The 21,731-nt window shown below is 39.8% G+C and overlaps 1 protein-coding gene across 3 annotated transcripts in view; it reads left to right on the forward strand.

Annotated features, from left to right (window-relative positions):
• Positions 1 to 21,731, forward strand: part of SETBP1 (SET binding protein 1) — a 264,554-nt gene that overhangs the window by 236,743 nt on the left and 6,080 nt on the right. For all 3 annotated transcript variants that reach the window (XM_054054281.1, XM_054054282.1, XM_054054283.1), the window contains one exon: positions 16,412 to 16,579. In XM_054054281.1, coding sequence (XP_053910256.1) covers positions 16,412 to 16,579 — 168 coding nt within the window. The remainder of the gene's footprint in view (positions 1 to 16,411; positions 16,580 to 21,731) is intronic.

The following is a 21,731-nucleotide window of genomic DNA, read 5'->3' on the forward strand; positions in this document are numbered from 1 at the left end:
ATGAGTTATGATACAATAACTGTATCCCATGTCAACTCAGTAGGCAGGTTTTGGCCAGATCCCAGGAGACAGTAGACCAAAATCATCACGACCTGTGGGAACATAGCTGCTCTGGTAGAAATACAGTGCCACAGCTGAAGCTCTGCTCTTTCTAATGGGTCCAAACCAAAGTGGAGGCATATTGCCAAGGCCACATGGAAGAACCAGAAGATGTCAGTTCTCCTGTGCCTCCATCTGCAGATAATTGGTTAAGCACTAAAATTCGCAAAGAAAATTTTGTTTTAGAAAAATGATAAAGAGAACAAACAAAAGACAGGAAATTAAAATTTATGTAAACATAGTGGTTCCCAGAGCAACTATAAAAGAGCCACGCTGCATATATAGATGAAGGCATAAAAGTTAATACCATGTGCAGCAATACCATACACTATGTGAGTACCCTTGGGACCATGTTACATTTGCTACGGGACCCATCATTTTGAATGGTTTGACTTTTACGCTTTTAAAGCCTCAAACATAACATTGCACTAATGCCAGGTGGGAATAGGGCATTTGCTGTTTATTTGTTTGTTTGCTTAAAGAGAGAAAAGACCATTTGAACAGAATGTGGCAGAAGTCATAATTTTTCTCCCATTGCATATTGGAGACTAAAGTCGTGGGCTTTGATCTCCAAAGGTTTCTGAATAGTCATGTTGAGGAGTTATTTCTCTTCACTGATTTAGTACTCAGAAAGGGAGGTGGCGGGATAGCTTTCCTGTTGAGACAGGGCACAGTCTGTTCAAATGATGAATTCTAGTGCAATGGAAAGTACAAGGCTTTTCCCTGAGTAAATGTGGGAGTGCAGGAGGGATTTACTTTGTCATGTAAGCTTCAAATCCGAAATACCTAGACTCCTTGCGAACGTGCCTTCAGCTTGCTTTTCTATTTTTTGCCAGTGGTTATCCTGAATTTGATTCTCTCCTCCCTCATGCAGTTGTTGACATCGGTAATATGGGTGTAAAATGTCACCAGATCAGAAGGCAGTCGGCATTCACCTTGCATTTGTATTCATGACTATACAAGGAAGAGGGCAGCAGCAGGTCAAGCCCACTGAGATCCACAGAGATTACTTTGTTGATGTGGGATGTTTATGTTCTGACGGGGTGTTTTATAATCGACTCTTAAAACCACGCTGCAGCCTATTTGTTCTGGTTTCACAGCGGAGCACATTGGAACATGGGACTGTCGCAGCTTTGCAAGGTTACTTTTTTGTTTTTATTTTTTTTATATATATATTTAGGAAAAGGCATTTCATCCCCCTTTCATCTTTTTGCTCGAAAATTTTCAGAATTCTCAAAATGTAAAGTGTTTTGTTTAGGATCAGACCTGGCAAGCATTCCCTGGGTTTTCAAATATGGGCACCAACTGGTGCAGGCAGCTATGTCAGTGCTGGTAGCTTCCCAAGCTACACAGCAGGCACTGTGCCTGGGAGCAAGTGTTCCTCCTTGCTGTCCCAAACCAGCCCCAGGTTTTTGCCACAGCTTCTCCTCTGTTAGGCTGAGGCACCATCATAAGATGCCCAAAAGGAATTTGCTTCCCGTCCCCTACTGTGGTGGAATGACCTCAGCGAGCTGCCCCAGCATCCTCCCAGCTGCTTTCTGACTCCCGCTTCTCAACGGGACAAAGGGAGAAAATAGGATAGAAATACTTGTGGGTTGAGATAAATACAGTAATTGAAAGATGTAAAAGGCAAAACTTGCACTGGAAATCATCAGTCTGTGAAGAGAGAGTAATGAACCTACATGATCTCCAGGAAAAATGTGAGCTGCAGGAGGCAACAGCTACTGCACATGATCGAAGTGCAGTGAAACCAGGGCTTGCACCCCCTGGTCATCAGCACCACCTGCTGACACCTTCATCTGCTGGGCTTGTCTGTCCTGGTCCTTTCTGGCAGTGCAAAGCCAGGATCTGTGGTACCACCTGGAGAACTCTAACACTTGTCTCTCCACCCTCTGTGCTCCACAGGTACTTGCGCCTGTCCTAGCAATAACCCAAGGGCAACAGCTATGATAGGAAGTTGGGGACCAGGAAAGTCAAGCCACATCCTTCTTGGATGCTGTGTGATGGCAAGAATATTCTTTGCCTACAATTCATATGACTGTACTCTAACTTCTGAAAGTTTGAAGTCTGTGTCTGGGTTAGCCAATCTAGGCACACTCAGCATCAGTTAACTGTACCCAAGCACAGCCATCCAGCCCAGATGGGAGGACTTGACCTCTGGAAATGTCTGCTTCTCTCTGTTGACCGTTAAGTCATAAAATAAGTTAGCCTAGACTTCATTGAGTGACGTTACAAATTTTTGATGTTTCTGTTTCCCATTCCATTATCTGGTTCTTACCTTTGTCGTTTCCTTTCCCTGTTTAGTGATGTGAGCCTTCTCACACTTTTCATGTCTATTTTGACTTGTAGACTGGGACCCTAGACTTCATTGAAGCCAAATGCTTCATCTAATTAATAATAATAAAAAAGGAGAGTGATACAGTCTTTGTACAAAAAATTAATTTTTTTTTCTAATTTCTGTTCAGTTCAAGCGGTTTCATTTCTCTTGCAACACAATTGAAATGTCATTAGTATTTTCATTAGCGTGATGACCGATGATACAAGGCAGGCGAGTAGATCTGGGGCCAAGGCTGATAAATTTTCGTGCCGTTTTTGTAAGACTGTGCTGAACACTTCAGAAGTCACATGCCAAGTGGTTCCAGATAATTTGGAAAACCTGAAGACTTTTTTTTTTCCCCCCCTCTAGCTCCCAGAATGAGAAACAGCCACACAGCTATACAGAAATAGATCAGGAAACCCTGAAAACACACAACATTGCAAAACAATTTTTCTCTTCATTGAAACAGTTAATCTTCATCAATGAAGATATTTTACTGATGTGTCTTTGGTGTTCTGTGGCTTTTTTTTCTATCTCTGAGGATTCACATCCCTAGATGAAAAGTCTCTTATGTTTGTGGGGAGGAGAGAAATTCCTGTGGAGGAACCCAGCTTAAGACCTAACCATAACTTAGCCTGCCTTTAGAGGCTTTCTTGAGAGGTTAAGCTGGATTTAAGTGATACATGTGTGTAAACCATCACGACAGCTTTGCTTCCAGAGCTTTTTTCCCATCCTCAAGTGAAAAAAGAAGAATAGATAAACAAGATGGGAGAGGAAATGTTAAGTTTAGTTAGTTGTCTAGTCATTCTGAGACATTTGCCCTCTTTGTTTTGAGTTAGCTTCAAATATAGATAAAGCAAATGGTGCACTGGGGGAGGCTTGTGCTTGCGTCTATTGGATAGGCTGTATTTGTTTCATTGAATCCTTCTTTACATAGTAGGGATTATAGAGATATGTCTCTTAAGTTCCTGTGTTTTTCTCTCACCTACAATTTTGAATTGCTGGCTTTCTAGGGGGTAGAGGGATGTTACTATGTTTCTTAATGCTTTATTTACTAGAAAAAAAATAAAAAATGTACTCACTTCTTTATAATGCCAAGAAAAGAAAAACCCTGTCATGGGACAGAAAACAATATTTCTAATTTTCTCCCTGGGTAACAAATCTGTCCTAAAGTACCATGGGAAATTTCCACAGTTTTAAATTTACTACTCTTATAATTTGGTGCCTTTCATTGCAGCTGTTTTGCTCCCCATTCAGGGAAGAATTGACAGGGCATGTTTGTGCTCTACCCCCACTGGTGACAAGAGGATATTTACAGCGATGAGATATTTCCCTACCTACAACAGACTTTGGGACAAGAAAAAATGAAGGCTCAGGGCTCTATTCATTTGCCTACATGTAGTTCTCAGCTGTCATTTGAGATGCCTAGGATATCCTGCCTGGCCTCCAACTGCTCTTGCAGCAGGGCAGAGGTCTTGCCTGAAGCCCTTTATCATATCTGCCAGCCTCCCTCAGATGTTTCAAATACCTTACAGCATTTCAAATACAACCAGGTGTCTATATAGAGCTTAAACTCCTGGCCCAGGGATGCGCCATCCACATTTGAGCCTCTCCATTATAGTAGGAGGAATTTAAACCTGTTATGTTATTTGGCCACAGAGCTTCAGCAGGAGGATGGATCCTCTTGCCCAAATCTGAGGTGTTTACAGCACAAAATCGTCATGTGAGTTAGGTTTCTTAGCTTACATTATAGCCAGTGAAAGTTTAGCCAATAGAGCCTGGCAAGTAATTAATCTTGGACTAAAGTAGATACCCACTTTTTCAGATGAATCACTCATTCACCTCTTCTGACTATATTAATTGAATACCTGTTGACTGTTGCAAAAGCTTAGACACAAAGTTCTTATATAGCATCCACCTAAAGTTAGAAGAGACGAACACCGTAGTCCCTTAGTTATTAAAAGAAAACACAATCAGAGGGCATAAAAGCAAGTCTTTAGATTTTGTTTTACATGACAGAATTCAAAATATTGAGTTTGGTTGAGCTGCTTTACTGAGTAGTTACGTCAGTAGGAGAAAACAAGGCCCAAGTGTCTTTTTGCACCCTGACTACTAAATAAAATCCATGCAGAATTCTTCCTCCCAGAATCCTAGTTTTCATGCAAAACTTCCAAGGTCAGCTTCTGCAAACAATTGGACCTATCATTAGGTAAATCTGTACAGCGACTTGGAGTGCTAAGTAAATAAAGTACCAGCTTCATTTCAAACAAAGATTGGAGAGCCTATGCTTGGCAGTTTACTTAAGTTCATTGATTTTTCCATAGCTTGATGGCCTGACCAAAATCTCAGCCAGGGTCAGAATTTCAGCAGTTTCAGCCAGTATTAAATCTTTCCTTTTCAATAGTGAAATTCTTCCACCCCAGGAAAACGGTCAGAATTAAAGAAAAGTTCTGTGTGGTTCTTTCTTGATGCTCTCTCAGAGTAGATGCTGGAAGGGAACATAGTCCTACCCTGAAAAAACTTTCTGTACTTCTTCTGCCTCATGTTATAAAATAAGCATGTAAGGCCATGGGGAGAGAAGTTCATTCATTGAAGAACTTAAAATATCCTGTTTTGGCTCCAGTAGATGTGAAAACTGAAGAAAGACTCACACAAAATATGTGCAGAAAAACACTCTGGAAATCCAGAGTGGTTCAGGCATAGATGTGCAACATTCAAGTTGATAGCATAACTCCAAATGTCAGCAGTTAAGAGCACTTAGGGCTTTCCCAGTATGCTCTTTATTCTGAGTCTTGTCAATCTGCTTTTCACACATCTGTAATAAGCAATTTCCTCCTCCAGCTTCTTTCCAATATATCCTTTGTCTCCTATTTTCTTCTATTTCCGTATTTTATTCTGCTTTGCACTCTTCGCCTCTTTAACCTCTTCTTCATCAGTCAGATCCTTCTCACATGTATACTTCATGAAGGTAGTTTCTGACCTTATTACATGCGGTCTCTCAGCCAGTCTTCTTATACTGCTATAGGAAGCAGTCTCCAAAAAGAATTTTAATGAGAACCACCTTCAATAAAGCATTTCCTTCAGAATTTTTTTTTTAAAGTAAAATCTGAAGATTTTACAAAGTTCATATCAGAGCAATTGTGTAGAACAAAGGTTTTTATTAGGATACAAGGAAAAGGGCAAACTTCAGGAAAAATTCTGATTTCTATATTTGTGGGGTTTTTTTTCCCCCTCCATTGGCAGTAACCCTCAGGTGTCAAAATATAGCTGTTAAAATAAAATCTGATCATTTTCAAATATTTTAGTGTTTTTTTTTTCCAGAATGCCATTAGAGTAGGGCAACAATTAAAACTTTTCATACCATAATGCTAGCAAATTATTAAGCTTCTTTTTTTTTTTTTTTTTTTGCTGAGGTTAATTGACAGTAACACCTATGATCTTACTTATGCACCTGTTTAAACAGATCTCAGTTTTCATATTGCAGTCAATTAATGTGGTTTTGTGAATTAAAAGTAAAAAAATACCCCATATCTATTGATCTGAAGTACAGAAAAAGAGAAAGAAGAATGATACATGCACTCCCAATATATATTATTTTTCACCTCTGGTGCAGATAAAGCAAGCACTCATTTTAGTAATAAATCATCATTAAAGTGGGATGAATTGACTCAGATATTAAAACAAAGCCAGCATGAAAACTTCTAAAAATAAAAACTCCTCTGTTACAGTTTCCTAGATTGCAGGGTATACGAGAACTTCTACTAAGTGCTGAGATTTTAGTTTAAATGCAAGTCATAGAGTATTTCTCATTGTATGAGCTGGGGCACAGCTTATTACAGATAAAAAGGAAAAATGGAATGACTAGGCTGCCCAGTAGGGAGAACACTAACTTAGAAGTCAGCAGCTTTGGATGCTCTTATCAGGTCTGTGCCTTTCAATCCATCCTCATCTCACTGTTCCCTAAGAGTCTACCGTGATGGCTTATCCACCTTCATTTACAGCTGCGTGAGTAGGAAGGTATGAACCTCTGCAAGGAGCGGTTCAGATATTACTGGACTAAGTTAGATGGTGACAGTACCCACACGATTCTTCTGTTCTCCATTTTTGTGTAAAAGTATGGACAGATGGGTTTGAGCAACATCCCCGGTACTGTTTACATTTCTAACACAGACATCACCGCAGGGCTACTTAAATTGATTGGTGTAATGCAAATATAACATTTCAGCTAGAAAGAAAAAATATTAACTAAATTTGTGCATCATACATATATTTGCTTTTATCATTTCTGGAGGATTGCTGCACTATTTTTTCTCTGTGAAGGTCTCTTAGTTGAACTTGTTCAACAAGATTCTTGATAATTATTTTGCTAACTTCTCTTAGATTCCATCAGTTTTTCTATACTGAGTGTGCCTGAAAAATTACTCCATCGTTACACCAGCCAGGCCCCCGTGCCTCTTTCATCCTCCTCCCACTAACAACTAGTCTCTTCCGCCCATGCTTCATGCCAGGACTTTCCTACCAAAGCTGTCAGTGTCCCATTTAATCTGTGATAAACTTGAAGTCCTCCCAACTCTGTTTGCCTAGGGGATATCAGCTCTATCTGCCACATTTTGAAATTATCACCCCTGTTGTTAAGGAAAACAACAACTCAAAACACCACCCTTGACTCTTCTCATTACTTACAGACTGAAATTTACCCATCTGTCTTTCCTCAGCTGTATTCTTGAGAAAGAAATACAACCTTCCATTTCCTTCCTCCCCAGTGAGCACATCCTCATCCGCTATGACAGCTCATCTCAGTGTGACTACTTATCTCTGGTTAGTTCCTTACTTCTAGCTGCAGGTCTTTTTATTTCTGCCCCTCAGCGTACCTAATATCTTTCCATGCCTTTAAAAAAGAGCCCGTTATCACACTCTTCCACCTAACAATCCTCCCTCACTTCTTTTTCATTTCAGTTCTTTCAGAGATTTTAATTTTTCTCCTTTCCCCTCTGTGAGAGAATTTAGTTCTTCATCACCATGTGTTAAATGATTCATTCACTGAGATATTTCACTGCAAATTTCATTTCTCCGGCATTATTGGTCTTTGTCTCTGATTCTGTCTGTTTCCAACAACTGTAAACTGTAACTTTCTGCTCAAATAAAAGTTTCAGGCTCAGAGAAAAATAGCAAGTCCCTTTAGCTTAAATCCATGTTGACGGGGCCTGGGATGATAGAGGTTTGACGGTGAATCAGCCTTTTGTACCCTCAGGTATTTCTCTCACTAAATTTATTGTTTGCTGTCACCTGCATATAACTAATATGTTCTTCTAATTTGGCGCAACTTCTACTGGAAATCCTTATTTCACGTTTGTCACTTCCTGGCACGATAAAATTTGGTGTTTTGGACATTTGCAAATCCCAGTGTCACTCTGTTTGAAGGGCTGGGGGACTGGGAAGTGCACGCAGGGGAGCTGGAGGAGGCTGGGTATGAGCACACTTACAGATCCTTTCTGTTATTGCCCCATTCTGCCCTGGAATATGAACTGCTTCCACTAACTCCATTACATCTTCTCTTTGGGTACACGAAGGACTGAACTTGCAGACACATATCACTTCATCTCCCATGACCAAAGCCGTACATGCTTTATTCCTCAGTATCCTGACTTGCGCTCCCTCTGTTTTCATGCTGGGAATATTCAAAGGAGGAGGTAAGGGAATGAGTTGGAGGGTTCATGATACTTGGTGTACCAATATAGGAAAAGGCAATTCCAAAGCAAAACCAAAAGGCAAAGCTCAATATTCCATCTCCGAGGAAGCCTAATTCACTGCATATACAGGCTTAAAACAGGCAGCGGTTTGGCACATTGTAAATTACAGTTAATCATCCTCTTTGCTGGAGTGGCAGTGGGGGTTTGGGACTCATCCTGATGATACGCAAAATAATGCATCCTTACCCTTTCTTCCTTAGGTTTAGTTCTTCCATCAATAACACTAACAGCTATATTGTTGTCAAACATTTCGTATCATTGTAGGCTGCAGATTCCTGCAGCCTGCAGCTGGCTGTGTGGAGTCCTGGGACCCACCTCCCAAAAGTGGAAGACGATCCGGAGGGTCTACAGACACCCCCACAGCTGTACATAACAGCAGCATCTGCTGTGCTTGCTTAAATCACTCCTTGTGAGGCTTCAGGTATGCAGCATTTGCCACCGTGCTCCCTGTCAAGAAACGCAATTATCTTCATAAAGAAGTGAAGAGGAAGACTTGTGCCACGTTACTTGAACTCAGGCACAGAGATTCAGCGAAGTAGAAAGGAATGGCAAGATGCATTTAACCTCATTAGTTTCAGTAGGGCTGACTTTGTGCAATCCATCAGTGTACAGATACATTAGGGGAACTAAACTATTTCCACATCTCATTTACATAATGGATGGGATGTGAAATGAGTCCTATGGAAGAGAAGCGCCCTGGAGGCACTGAAGTTTATCACAATATGTAAGAGTTCTTTTAGATCATTGCATTAAATTTCCACTAACAAGATAACAAATTAATTGTCTATATTACTGTACTAACCCAAAGCGGATAAAGTGTATGATTTCAGCAGAGGAAGGTAGCTGTTTAAGACAGCTCAGTGGTTACAGAGGGAGGCAGAAGGGATTAGTATGTCTCCCAGCATTTGTGTGCTATAATGCTGGCCCTCCTCCTGCCCCTTTAAGAAATCTGGCTCTTCTCTAATCTGATGTTGGACTTGAGCTTTATTAGTGAAGTGAGGGAGAATGAGTAAATCAACTGTATCAGACAAGCCTCAGGACATCTGGAAATTGATCATTCTGCAGAAATAAGCACTCTCTGTTTATTAGCTGGGAGTTCATCACTATCGCTTCTCTTTATCCAATTCCTAAGAGATTTCAAAGCTATCATCATAGCATTAGCTCTTCTGACTGTGCTACTGCAGATAAAGATCAGAAGATCTAGCTAATGATGGCTTTCTCAGTCTCCTTCTTTCTTTCTCTAAAGCTACCCTGATTTAAAAATAAATAAATAAATAAATAAAGTAGGAAAAGAGCTGGACGGGAATAAAGCAGTACCCATGTCTTAAATTTTGCCTTTCGGCAGCAGAAATTTGTGGGTTTTTTTTGTTATTCCACAGAGACTTGGTTTTATTCAGAGGTACACATCGTGCAGAATAGAAAATCCCTTCTAGAATAGGTGGAATTTGAAGATTCTAATGTGGTGATGGAAAAGGGAAGAAGATAAAAGGACCTAAAGCCATAAAGTAGTGTTGTACATTGAAAGTACAGTTATTTTTAAATTATAATACACGTCAAATAGAAGCCAGGGAAATGAATTCCATAAGTTAGAAAGGTAATAATATTACTTTAAGAAGAATAATTACTTTCCTTAACTACATTTATCACATAGTAATTCAGTTCTCTCTTCTGGAATATGATGCAATGCCAAACTTTTGACTGATTCATTTAAAACCAGCCTTAAGATAAGATTCGCCCAGATATGAGGCTTCTTCTGGTTCTTTATTCAAAACAGAGAAGTTATCAAAATGCAAATACTATGCCTAACTTAATGTTTAGATGTGCATTCCTGTACAGCTGCATTGCATAGCTACATTAGGGAAGGAAACTGGGAGAAAAATTGTCCGTAAGAGTTTCCTGATAACAATGGTCACATGTATAAACTATTTAAGAACAGAAATCTGTGGTGAGTATGAAATCCAATGCAATGAACTCTCTAAAGAAAAATCTCCCCTAGCAGAAGCTTCACTAAAATCAATTTTTATCAGCTGATTTTCTCTGTTTTCCAATGGCAAATTAGCATTTATTATTTCTTTTGAACTTGCACTTAGGCGTTCCAGCCTGGGTGCACATTGTGCTAGATTCTGTAGGCAAATTAAAGAAGAAAATATGGATGTTGTCCAAAAACCTTTCCATATAAGTACAAGATGAGACAAAACAGATGAATGCAATAAGCAGAGTGAACGTGATTTAATAGTAAAGCGAGGTTAGTTAATTAATCCATTTGTACAGAGCCTAGCACAATGGAGCTAGACCACATTATTCGCCGTCTAAGTACTTAATAACAACAACAACGAGTGGGTCTTTAAAATTAATTTATTAATTATCAGTCAGAGCTCATAAGTTGCTTAGCCAGTGAATGAAGAATGCCAGAGTTTTATCCAAAGCATCAGAGGACTCATAAATCTTTAAGAAAAAGGCCAGTTTGACATCAGTATTTTGTTCCCTCAGACTGTTTCTGCCAGCCTGCCCTGACCTAGAATAGTGCTTCTGCTGATTCATCCTTTTATTTATGATCATTATGATTATTTATTTACAATCATGCCATCAGTGTTTCAGAGTCTTGGTAATCTTCACGTCAGCCCTTTTGAAGCTGTCCTTTCTCTTTGTCCTTTCTCATTAAACAAATAACAATTGATTTCATCCCTGCTTTGCTCCCCATTGTTCACTGGAATGTGTTGTCCGTCCTATCAGTAGAACTCAGGACAATTATGGTGTAGGTCTTTCATAGAGTGGAGCAGGTTCTAATTTGGAACAAATGGACAAAGATCAACAGAAAAGCAATAAATAGGGTCTGAATCAGGCCCACCGGAATACATCATCTCTCTCTGGAGAAACGGCAAAGGATAAAATACACTAGGATAATGGATGTGGAAGTGTGAATTTTGAATTCTGGGTCCTCTGTGATGGTGTTGCAGATTACTCCCTTCCAGCTGATTTAAAGATGGATTGAACCAGATTGTCATATGTAAGGCCTTCTGAACAGAGCATTCCAAATAAAAAGTCCAATGAAAGGTGATGACACCATGACAGCAGGTTCCATCCACTCAAGGGACAGACCTCTCGCTACTGCAATGCGAATCACAGCCCTGTGAGCAAATCACTGCACCTCTGTTGGTTTCCAGCAGCATCTCTGAGTCTCTGTTTGCATTTGGGTATCTGTAAAAGAAACCCGACGGTCTTCCTTTTTGGCGGCTCCAGATCCATAAATTAATCCCGTTCCTCAATTTAGATGAGAATTTCAGTGAGGTGAGTGATACAAGCTGAAGAAACCAAGTGCCTAAAACAAAAGACAGATGGCTGAACCCATGATTCACAAGTGACGAGCTGCAATTGGGCCGTGTAGACTTTGAAGTAATTCATTACATTTGTTTCTCTTCTGTAGGGGGAGGGTTTTCCTCAATGATTTGTATGACCTTGCTAAGCCCAGATAGGTGGTAATTGAGCAGCAACTACTTCTTCAGAAGAAACAGAATAAAAATATTGAAAATATTGACTCACCCCAAAGGCAGTAAGCAGCACTTTGGTCTTTGACCTTTAAGCATCCTAGGGCAGTCAATAACCTGGCTGTTAGATGCTGTGCCTGCCACTGATTTTGATTTGGGAGTAGTTTAACCTTGAACCAAGATCCAAGTAACCACAGCAACAGGAAGTCGGCCTCTCCATCCAAGGAGTGGGAATCCATAAATCAAGGTCCCTAATGCAAACACTGTGTGCAGGTAGAGATTTGAGAGGATAAGTGGTTTGTGAGGGATTACCTTTGAAAAAATGAATGACTGTCCCTTGATATGTTGAAGCACAGCTTCACAGAGACTTTTTTTTATCAATAGAGGTCAACAGGTTACAGCTGCATGTTTTCACACAGCTCTTTATATAGGCCCTTCAGTTTAATTAGAAGCAGATGTTGAATTTATGAGGTTGTTAGCATTATTATGTACCATATGCACATCCATATATGTGTATGTGTATTGATACATACACCTGCATTCCCTCATTTCTTGCGCACAAACTTCATTCATGAATAAACGAGGTTAAGGCTCAAACTTAAACACTGTGGAGTGGTGAAACCCCAGTTTTGCATATGCACAGCTCCATAATGGTATGATCCCATAGGTCTAATTGCCTTATTAAATATCCCTATTATTCTTCAGGACACCGCTTCATTCCATGTATAACGCTCACCTAACGAACAGCTATCTGGTAGCTGAATTTTCCTCTCGATATTCAGTGTGTGACATTATGTTTCATTTACTCCACATTTCTAAGCCTTGGTATGAATAGATGAATTTTTCATGGATGTTGATAATTTTATTTTTGCAGCCTTGCTTTTGAGATGAGGGATATATTGTTGTTCTCATTTACAATACAGAAGCTGAGCAGAGAGAGGCTGAAGCTGAATAAATACAATTTGAGATTCTTAATACTCGATTTGAGGCTCTGGAAAGATGTGTGGTCTCATAGGCAGAAACTGTTCTACATATCTCCACCAAGCTATGACCTACAATTCTGTCCCACTCCTGATTAGTTCTGTATTCAGACTCATTCTCCTCTCTTAAGTCCCAGACTGATATTAGGTCACAAGTCCATCAGGACTCCTATTTGCAGTTGGCTCAATCTGTAGCCCCATCTTTCAGACTCCTCTCATTGGTGTAGTTGTTTTATGTTTGAGTGTTCTGGAGATGTCTTTCACAGTTTCTGAGACAACCCATAAGTCTCCTGATATTCCACATTTCATGTGCAAGGAACAAAGGTAGGGAATGTTCATAGCAGCTCTAAGGTGCAAATACAAGGAATTGTTTGTTGGTATCTGGAGAGGGTGAGCACAGCAGTTTCTGTCTCTGTTTCAAGATCTTCTTGACATTCTGAAAGAGGTGTTAGGGTATGTGTGGGAACTCTTTGAGAAGCTACCAAGCACTATCCAGGGGTGGTCAGAAATAGCAGTGGAGCCTTACTGCTACAGGAGACAAAGGACCCCATCTGCTGACTTGATCTTCTGCCCAGGGATGTTTGCTGCTGGCCTGGGGCTTGAACCAGGGAAATAGTGGAGACACACGAATCTAAGTCTGAGTGGCAAATCAAATCAAGTAAAGGTGGTAGGAGTTCTATATGAGTGACTAAGGAGCTCCTGGGTAATGTCAGACATAAAGGAAGGAAAAAAGAGGTGAAAGCAGGACCAGATAACCCAAGCAATGGTGGAGACAATGTCTAAGCATGCAGGGATGGGCTTAGGAGGCCAAAATCCACCTGAAAGTGAATCTAGCAAGGGCAGAAGGGCAGCAAGAAATGTTTCTGCAGGTACAACGAAAATGCCTAGAGAAAATATGGGCCCTTACTGAATGAAGCAGGGAACCTGGTGGCAAAAGAGCATCAAAAGACCAAGGTACTTATTGTCTTCTTTGCCTTTATCTTTACCAGTAAGATTGGCCGTCAGGAATCCCAGGCCCCTGAGACTGGTGAGGAAAGGAAACTCACTCTTTGTGGAGGAGAATCTGGTTAGGGAACAGTTAAACAGAACACACATAAATCCACGGGATTTGAAAGGATGGATCCAAAAGTGCTGAGGGTGCTGGCTGATGTCATTATGAGACCACTCTCAATTATTTTTGAAAGGTCATTGTGACTGGGAGAGGATCCTGAGGACTAGAGGAGAGCAAATGACAGTCTGATAAGGAGAAGTAAGACAGAAACAGCAATATGCTGGCCACTCTCGTCTTAATCCCTGGGAAAGTGGTGGAGCAAATAATCCTGGAAAGCTTTTCCAAGCATATGAAGGACAAGAAAGTGATCAGCAGTAGTCAGCATAGATTTATGGAGGGAAAATCATGCCTGATCATCCTGGTGTTGCTTACCTCAACTTCAGCAAGACTTCTAAGAGTCTCCTATAATCTTCTTACGGATAAGCTGATAAAATACAGACTAGATAAATGGCTGCTGAGATGAACAGAAAACTGGCTGAACTGCCGAGTTTACAGGGTAGTAATCAGTGGCACCGAGTCCAAACAGAAGTCAGTCGCTGGTGATGCACCCAAGGTGTTGATACTCGAACCCAAATTATTTAACATGTTAAATAATGACCCAGATGATGAGGTAAAGAGTACCTTTAGAAAATTTGGAGAGATTACAAAACTCTGAAGAGTGGTTGGTATGCCAGACAGTCATACAGAGGGACATCAACAGGCTGGAGAAATGGGCTGACAGGAACCTAATGAAGTTGAGCAAGAAGTGCAAAGTTCTGCAGCTGGAGAGGAATAAGCGTGGGCATCAGTACCTGTTGGGGGCTGATCAGCTGGCAAACAGCTTGGCCGAAAAGGCCTTGGAGTCCTGGTAGACACTATCTTGACCATGATCGAGCATATTGCCAATCATCAAAGAAGGCCAGTATCTTCCTGGGTTGAGTTATAAGTGTTGCCAGCTGATCAAAGAAAGTTGATCTCTCCTATCTATTCAGCTCTGGTGAGGCCACACTTGGAGTACAATGCCCAGTTCTGGACTCCTCAGTACAGTAGAGCCATAGACAGTTGTGACATAGTTCAATGAAAGGCCACAAAGGCAACTGAGGATCTGGAGCCACTCTTCTATGAAGAAAGGCCAAGACAAACAGTTCAGCCTGGAAAGGAAAATGTCTAAGGGGGGTATTTATCTATGTGTATAAATGTCTGATGGGGAGGAATAAAGAAGAGATCTAGACTCTTGTCATTGGTGCCCAGTGACAGGACAAGAGGTGCTGAGCACAAAATGAAACACAAAAGGTTTTGCCTAAACATCATAAACCACATTTTTACTGTGTGAGTGACTGAGCGCTTGAACAAAATCATCAAGAGAGGTATGGAGTCTTCCTCCTTCAAGATATTCAAAACCTGACTAGAAATAGTCCAAGGCAACCTCTTTTAGCTTGAGCAGGTTGGGTGAACTAAATGATTTCAAGAGGAACCTTCCAATCTTTAAGCTGTTCTTTGATTTTTTGATCTTCATGTAATTTATTTGACAAAATCTGATGCGTTTTGTCTGAAGCGCATGTGCAGGTTGAGATTTGGAAAGAGAAGGAATTTATAAACTATTACCTTTGAAAAATAAATTACTGTCCTGGATATGTTGAAGCCCACCATAACAAAAACCAGGATAAATTTTCATAAACTGGTAAAACCACAACACAACGTCCTCGTCCTAGTAGACTTTTGCTCCAGTCTCATGAGAGTGGGGCTTCTGGTTTTCACAGAACAATAACTGTGAGGCATTTTCCAAAATGTGAAAAAAAAAACCCAGTCTTATTGCAAAAAGTAACTGAGGAATTTTAGTGGCCTTTCTGCTTGGTAAATAATATATCTAGATAAAATACGTACACAGCCATATGAGCTCACAGAAATATTAAAGATAAATGGGTGGGTACAGATTCAGTTTTTTTTAGGCAGATATGAAATATGTAAAATTTCAATCCCAGCAGTTTAAACTTGACAGATTTACAAGCAAATAAAATAGGTTCAGATAATAAGAAAGTTTGAGAAACATTATTAAGGAAGGAATCTAGCAGTCCTGAGTGCGTAAGTTCTATTATGCTGGAATGTCTGCCCTCTTTGGCTTATTTCTACCACTCATTTGTTCTGATTTGTAATCTCTAGATAGAAAAATGTATGACAAATTGTTCTTTCTTTTGAACTCATACCTCTTTAATGAGTCGTAAGGTAAATTTTCGTTAGGAAGGGGATTCCTAAAAGATAAGTACAAGTGTAATGTACTTTAGACAGGGAATTACATACTGAGGCCGTTCCCGATTCCTGCCCCTTACTCAAATGAAATACCCACGGAGCCAAGTCATCGTAGAAGAGAAGTGTGTGAGTGGAGAATACACTATGTAGAGAATGACAAATAGACAGTCCAGCTAAATGCGGATAACAAATATATCTGTCTTGATACATATCCAAGAGTGTGGGTTTCCTTGGAGAATAAAAAGTAGCAATGGGGAATTATTACATTGGTTTACCATTGTTTATAGAGATCAGTAATCGTACATCCTGATTCAAAATTATCAAGGAAATAATAGCAATCATGATCCTTGATAGTATCAAGACCACATTACAGGCACATATGTACAGGAAAATATGGAAATACACTGAGGAAGCAAGGTCAGCAACTAGCTACATTTTTTTGCAGGCATTTCCCAGACAGGTTACTTAATCAATATTCATACAAATTTTGTTTTCTTCCCCAGGAATTGCAGGTCCCCACTTAAAAGCAGACCAGACTTCACTTCATGGTAAAATGGAAAGTTCTGCCTGTAACATGATGACCAGAAGGAAACCAGCAGCTGTTGACAGTGTTGCAATGCCAGCTCCAGTATTATCTCTCCTACCTTCATCATCAGCAACGTCTGAAGCAGGTAATGTTTCCTTCCACACCCTCTATTTCTTCCCTATCTGCTTCCTTCTGCACTACACTGAACGATATGTGCTTCTATTCCTCTTCCTGATTGGAGAAGTGGCTGCAAATACGCATATCTAATGCGATAATCGGACTGTGATTTTTCTAACACTTTCTTATCATGATCGTATCTTGGCATATCCAATCTATTTTATTCACGTACCATCACTTGTGCGATAAGGAGGACACAAGTATCACCAGCCTGTATGGTCTAGCAGGGGACTCTGAAGCAAGACTCTTGGGTTCCTTTCTCAGCTTCGTTGTTCATTTATTTGGATGTTCCCATCATTGCAATAAGAATACACAGTGAATAGCTAAGGACCAGCTGAAATTTCTTTCTGCATACTTCAGTGATTTTAGCATAATATTCTGTCTTGCAAATGTGAAGTTTTCTGGGGCAATGAACAGTGATTTGAAATATATCTCTATAGTTAAACTATATCAGAATAAATAAGTCAGAATAGTAAGTTTTTTCAATCAACTTATATTTTGTGCTTCTATTTTGAATCAGATGGGAAAAGTGATAGCTTTATAAGTCAGAAATTGAGCCAAGCCATTCAGGCATCAGCATGTGTTTTCTTGGACGTAAATAGAGAAGATAATCTTGCATTGTTTCTTAATTTCCAGCGAATAGGAAAACTACTCTACATTGCCCTACAGTCATCCATTAGGAGTTTCATGGTCTTGTCAAATGTTTGATTCCACATTCACAAAAAATATAGTTGTATCATTGAGTTATGAAATTATTACATATTTAATTATGTAATAGAAATTGCTGTTTCAGTGCACTTCTTCTGATTTTCTTCTCATTTCATGAATAAATAGTAAAAACAAGAGATCCCTGCTATAAAGTAGCCTCTGCGATGTTGAATTTTTATATTAAGAAATCAGGATTCTCTGTTCAGCCTTTAATACTCTCCTAAATATAAACTAAGGACAGATTTTTAATGCAGCAGAGAATGAAAGCACACAAATATTTTATGATCAGTTTCAAGATGAAAGTGTATGCTTGACTGCATAGTTCATTCTTTCCATTTTCAGAAGTCTAATTAAATTGTTGGTTTATCTGTAGCCCAGATGTTGAAATAATTTAGTGAAAACTGAAAGAAACTGAATTAATGGGAAAACAGGACAGTGCTATGGGTTTGCTGTAATTAATAGGGAGCTCTTTGAAAATTCTTTCATTCAAACCAAGTCAACAAACTGAGCCCAGCTGTTGAGCAAACAGTCGTCTCTGTGTCAGGGTCTTGCAAGCAGCTTCAGGCAACTACAAAGGGATGGAGAATGACAGGCAGTAAGAAGGACCTTTAATACCGCAGACATAACAAAGCCATCCAGAATAAAGTTAGGGGAGCAATGGAGAACTTCCAAGGGATCTCGCCCACCTATGCTCATCGTCTTGGTCAACAAATCTGTGCTGGACTGGATCCCACAGCCTGTTTTAAGCTGCTCTCGGAAATGTATTTTTTTGGTAGAGACTTCTCACTTTGGCTTGGAAGCTATTTCCAGCTTTATATCAATCCTCGCTGACTTCCTGGCATGGCCCACAGCCATTTCAATTTGTCTCTGTCTGTGAGACAGAGCCTCGCTGCATCTGTGTACTGCTGGGAGGATACAAACACCGGGTCTCCGTGTGCCTCATTTTTAAATGTATACAGCTGATTTTTAACACTAACACTGGCCCTTGATTGTTTAGGGCAGCTAGGTGAGGTTTGCGGAGTGAGAAAGGATGGCAGAAAATTACAAAAGCCTGTGCTACATCAAGTATTTCTATTTTCTTTTTGCTTTAGGCTGGATTGTGCCAAACAGCTTCAGGCTCTCATGGAGGCAGCATGTGGCCATGCAGCCCGGGGAGGTATAGATATATAACTGTCTTCAGGCAGCAAAGTTTCCCTGCCTGCATCTCCACCACCTCGAGGCTGCCATCATGTTTTATCATCTCTGTAGGATGCATATTCTCCTTTTTATATGCCTGCATGCAGACAGGGTGTTAGTATTCCCCACATCCTCCACAGCCCCATTTAGATTAATGCCACCAGATAAAGCAAGATGAAAATATTCCACACGAAGCAAGATTTCCGTGTAGAAACAGCAAAGTAGGTGCAGGAAGAGAACCACAAAGCCTAAAACCAATGCAAACCAACTTGGGTCCAAGGTTGGGCAGTCTGTCTGCATAAAATGGAAAAGATTAGTACTTAGCTCTGGTTTTCAGCAGAGCAGTATATCACATGGCAATATAAAGAAATATTTTATATCAAAGATTGCTCACCAAGAGCTTCCAGATGAGCTGATAACACCTAATGGTTCTTATTTCAGTAGTGGTTTATTTTGGCAGATCTCCCTAATATTTTATCATATGCACACCTCATCAAATCTTCCCCTGCAGACCCATCAGACTCCTTTCTGAATACTCTAAATGTAGAATCATATGTCCCTGACTCTCAATAGTCAAAATAATATTGGATTTCCTAAAATCTCCTGAAAAAAGCTTGACTTGAAAGCGTGTTACTTATTCAGTACACGCGTTCCAACTATTGGCAGACAATGTAATACAACCCAAATACTTTCTAAAACTTACAAGTTCAGAGGCTTGCTTGGGAGAAAGGCAAAAGCATTATTAGTAGCTTCTAACAAGCTTCCCGAGAAAGTCATAAAAAGCATTTATGAAAGAAAAATTAGTGCAGTAAGGCAGCACAGAACAGCATATATATGTTTTGTTTGGTTTTTTTGTTCTAAATGAGAAAATGAGCTTCAATCCAAAAGGAAACAGACTTTCAGCTTGCAAAGTTTCAAAAAGGCAAAACAGTGTCTAAACAATGTGAAGAAAGAAAGGAAGAGTAGTATTCAGCTCATAGATTCACGTATAGTTCTAGATAAGATCACAGATTTACACGTAGGTGTCTGCATATCAGGCAGTTTGGCAGAAACTTACCTTCGCTTCACACAGACACTGTCTGCTCACCATCTGACTCCGCTCAGATTTCTAAGCCTTTAACCTCTGGGGTTCCTAAGACACCTATTGGATTTCGCCAGATTGACAGAAGACCTGCAGCTTCGTTTTCCCTAACCAGGATGTCAGAAGGGGGTCCATGGTCACCTCAATGGAGTTTTCATTTTAGAAACAGAGGTCATGTTCTACTGACCGTGTGGACCAGATATCCATTAACTGCAATGAAGTGGTAATACTGAGCTGCAGAAAAAAGTGACAGCTGATAGATCGCAGTAAAAATATAAAATCTTTGCAGATACTGTGCTAATTCTTTATTTCAAGTTAATTTCCTGTCCTTTGACTTACTTCTTTTTTTTCAATGAAATTTGAGATGTCAAATCAAATTTGATGTAATGTCAAATCTCCTGATTTCACCATGATCCTTGGATTTTTCTTCCTGTATTTTTGCTAAAATTCCCATCTCCTAGATTTCTGTCATAAACTGAAATATTTCAGCGTTATTTTCTAAAAAAAAATTTGCAACTTCAATATAGGAATGTTTAAAAATGAGTCTTGAAAATGTGCTGCCACATCAACAAGAAAAGGCGAGAGGTGGACAGTGAATACAAAGAGTGTGCAAAAGATTTGACTTCTTAAATCTTTCAACCTGAAGCAGCTCTCAGGATCTGGGAAGGACGTAAGGGAGTCGAATGCTTAGGGTTGGATAAAATGGCACTATATATGTCGATACCCAGTGAGACGAGATGAGAGTAATCACTTTGTGTGACAGGGATCTAACCTTTTTTGGATCAGATAACTAAGAAATAGTTCACTGCTACTTGCCTTTAGGGGTCTTGCATCCATACGTTTTAGGGGTGACTTACTTAAGAGGAATGTTGTCCAATGAATTATCTTCCCAGTGCAATTTGAATATTTAATTTCCTTCTTCTGTTTCCTTGGTACCAAAATGACCACATTTCTCTTTCCATTTGTCCTCTGTGAATCACAAACTGCAAATAGATTTTATTTTTCTCTTTAGTGTAAGGAGTGGGTTACATATGGAAAATGTATTTTGTTTTGTAATTAATGAAAACCAGACTTTGGGAAGTTGGCCATCCAGGTCTTTATTTATAAGAAAGCATATGTCTGTGTTTTGTTTATGACTCACTCCTACTTCTTGCATTGTAACTTGGGGTTTGTTTACGCAAGTTCTTAGCTGAATCCAAGCAACATGGTGGTATAAGAGCCAATAATTTATGTTCTCTAAGAGAGGAGGACAGTGAGTGAGGTTTGTATGTTGAATCTGTCATAGTCCATAAAAAGCAAGAGGAGATTCTACCACTTGACAGCTCCTGGTTATCTACAGAAAACGCTGCAATAGCAACTTCATTTAAACTACTGCTAGGAGATTAGCCTGTTAGCCATGAAAGGAGCGATAACCCCCAAATGAACCTTTCTCGAAATCTTGGCTGCTCTGGAAACTTCAAGGATTTAAAACCCAAATGACTGCTTGACAGTCAGGTGTAAATTAAGTTTGCAAGTACATGTGGGCTGAGGTTAATTTAGTGGGATGTTTTATTCTTTACTGAAATGATATTCTGAACTCCATCATTTCTTTTTCGAGCAGTGCAGAACAGATATGTTAAGAGTGAAAAGGAACACCAGTTATTCCAATAGCAGAATTAATGTATTTTGTTTCTCTCATAAAGGGGTAGTTATTTATAATCCATGTGCAAATCCTGAACTCTGAACAATTGCCACATTTAGTAATGAACAATGAGACAATTTAAAAAAAAAAAAACGAGCAAGGTCTCATGTCCTAAGCAGAGGACCAGAAGCCACTAAAGGCTGGGTACTTTTTTCCAGCTCTGATAGTGACTCATAATGAGGTGTTGGCAAGAGACTTCACTACTTTGGACTTCATTCAGATCTAAAGTAAGTGATCTGAACCTGGAGTAAGCTTACTTTGGGGATCATTAAACTCAATTATATGATTCAGTAGCTTCACCCAATATCTGTGGAGATGATAGTAATGAAACCCAGGCAGGGTTAGTGAAATTGACACAGGTGAAGACACGCGCACGTCTTTTCTGCGCCCACTAGTTTTAGCGACAAATACTTTTCATTCTAACTAGCATTCTTGGCAAGTATTAAAGGCCAGGATGAAGACATCAGGAGTACG

Source organism: Cuculus canorus, chromosome Z, assembly GCF_017976375.1.
Source record: "Cuculus canorus isolate bCucCan1 chromosome Z, bCucCan1.pri, whole genome shotgun sequence".
NCBI classification, from domain to species: Eukaryota; Metazoa; Chordata; class Aves; order Cuculiformes; family Cuculidae; genus Cuculus; species Cuculus canorus.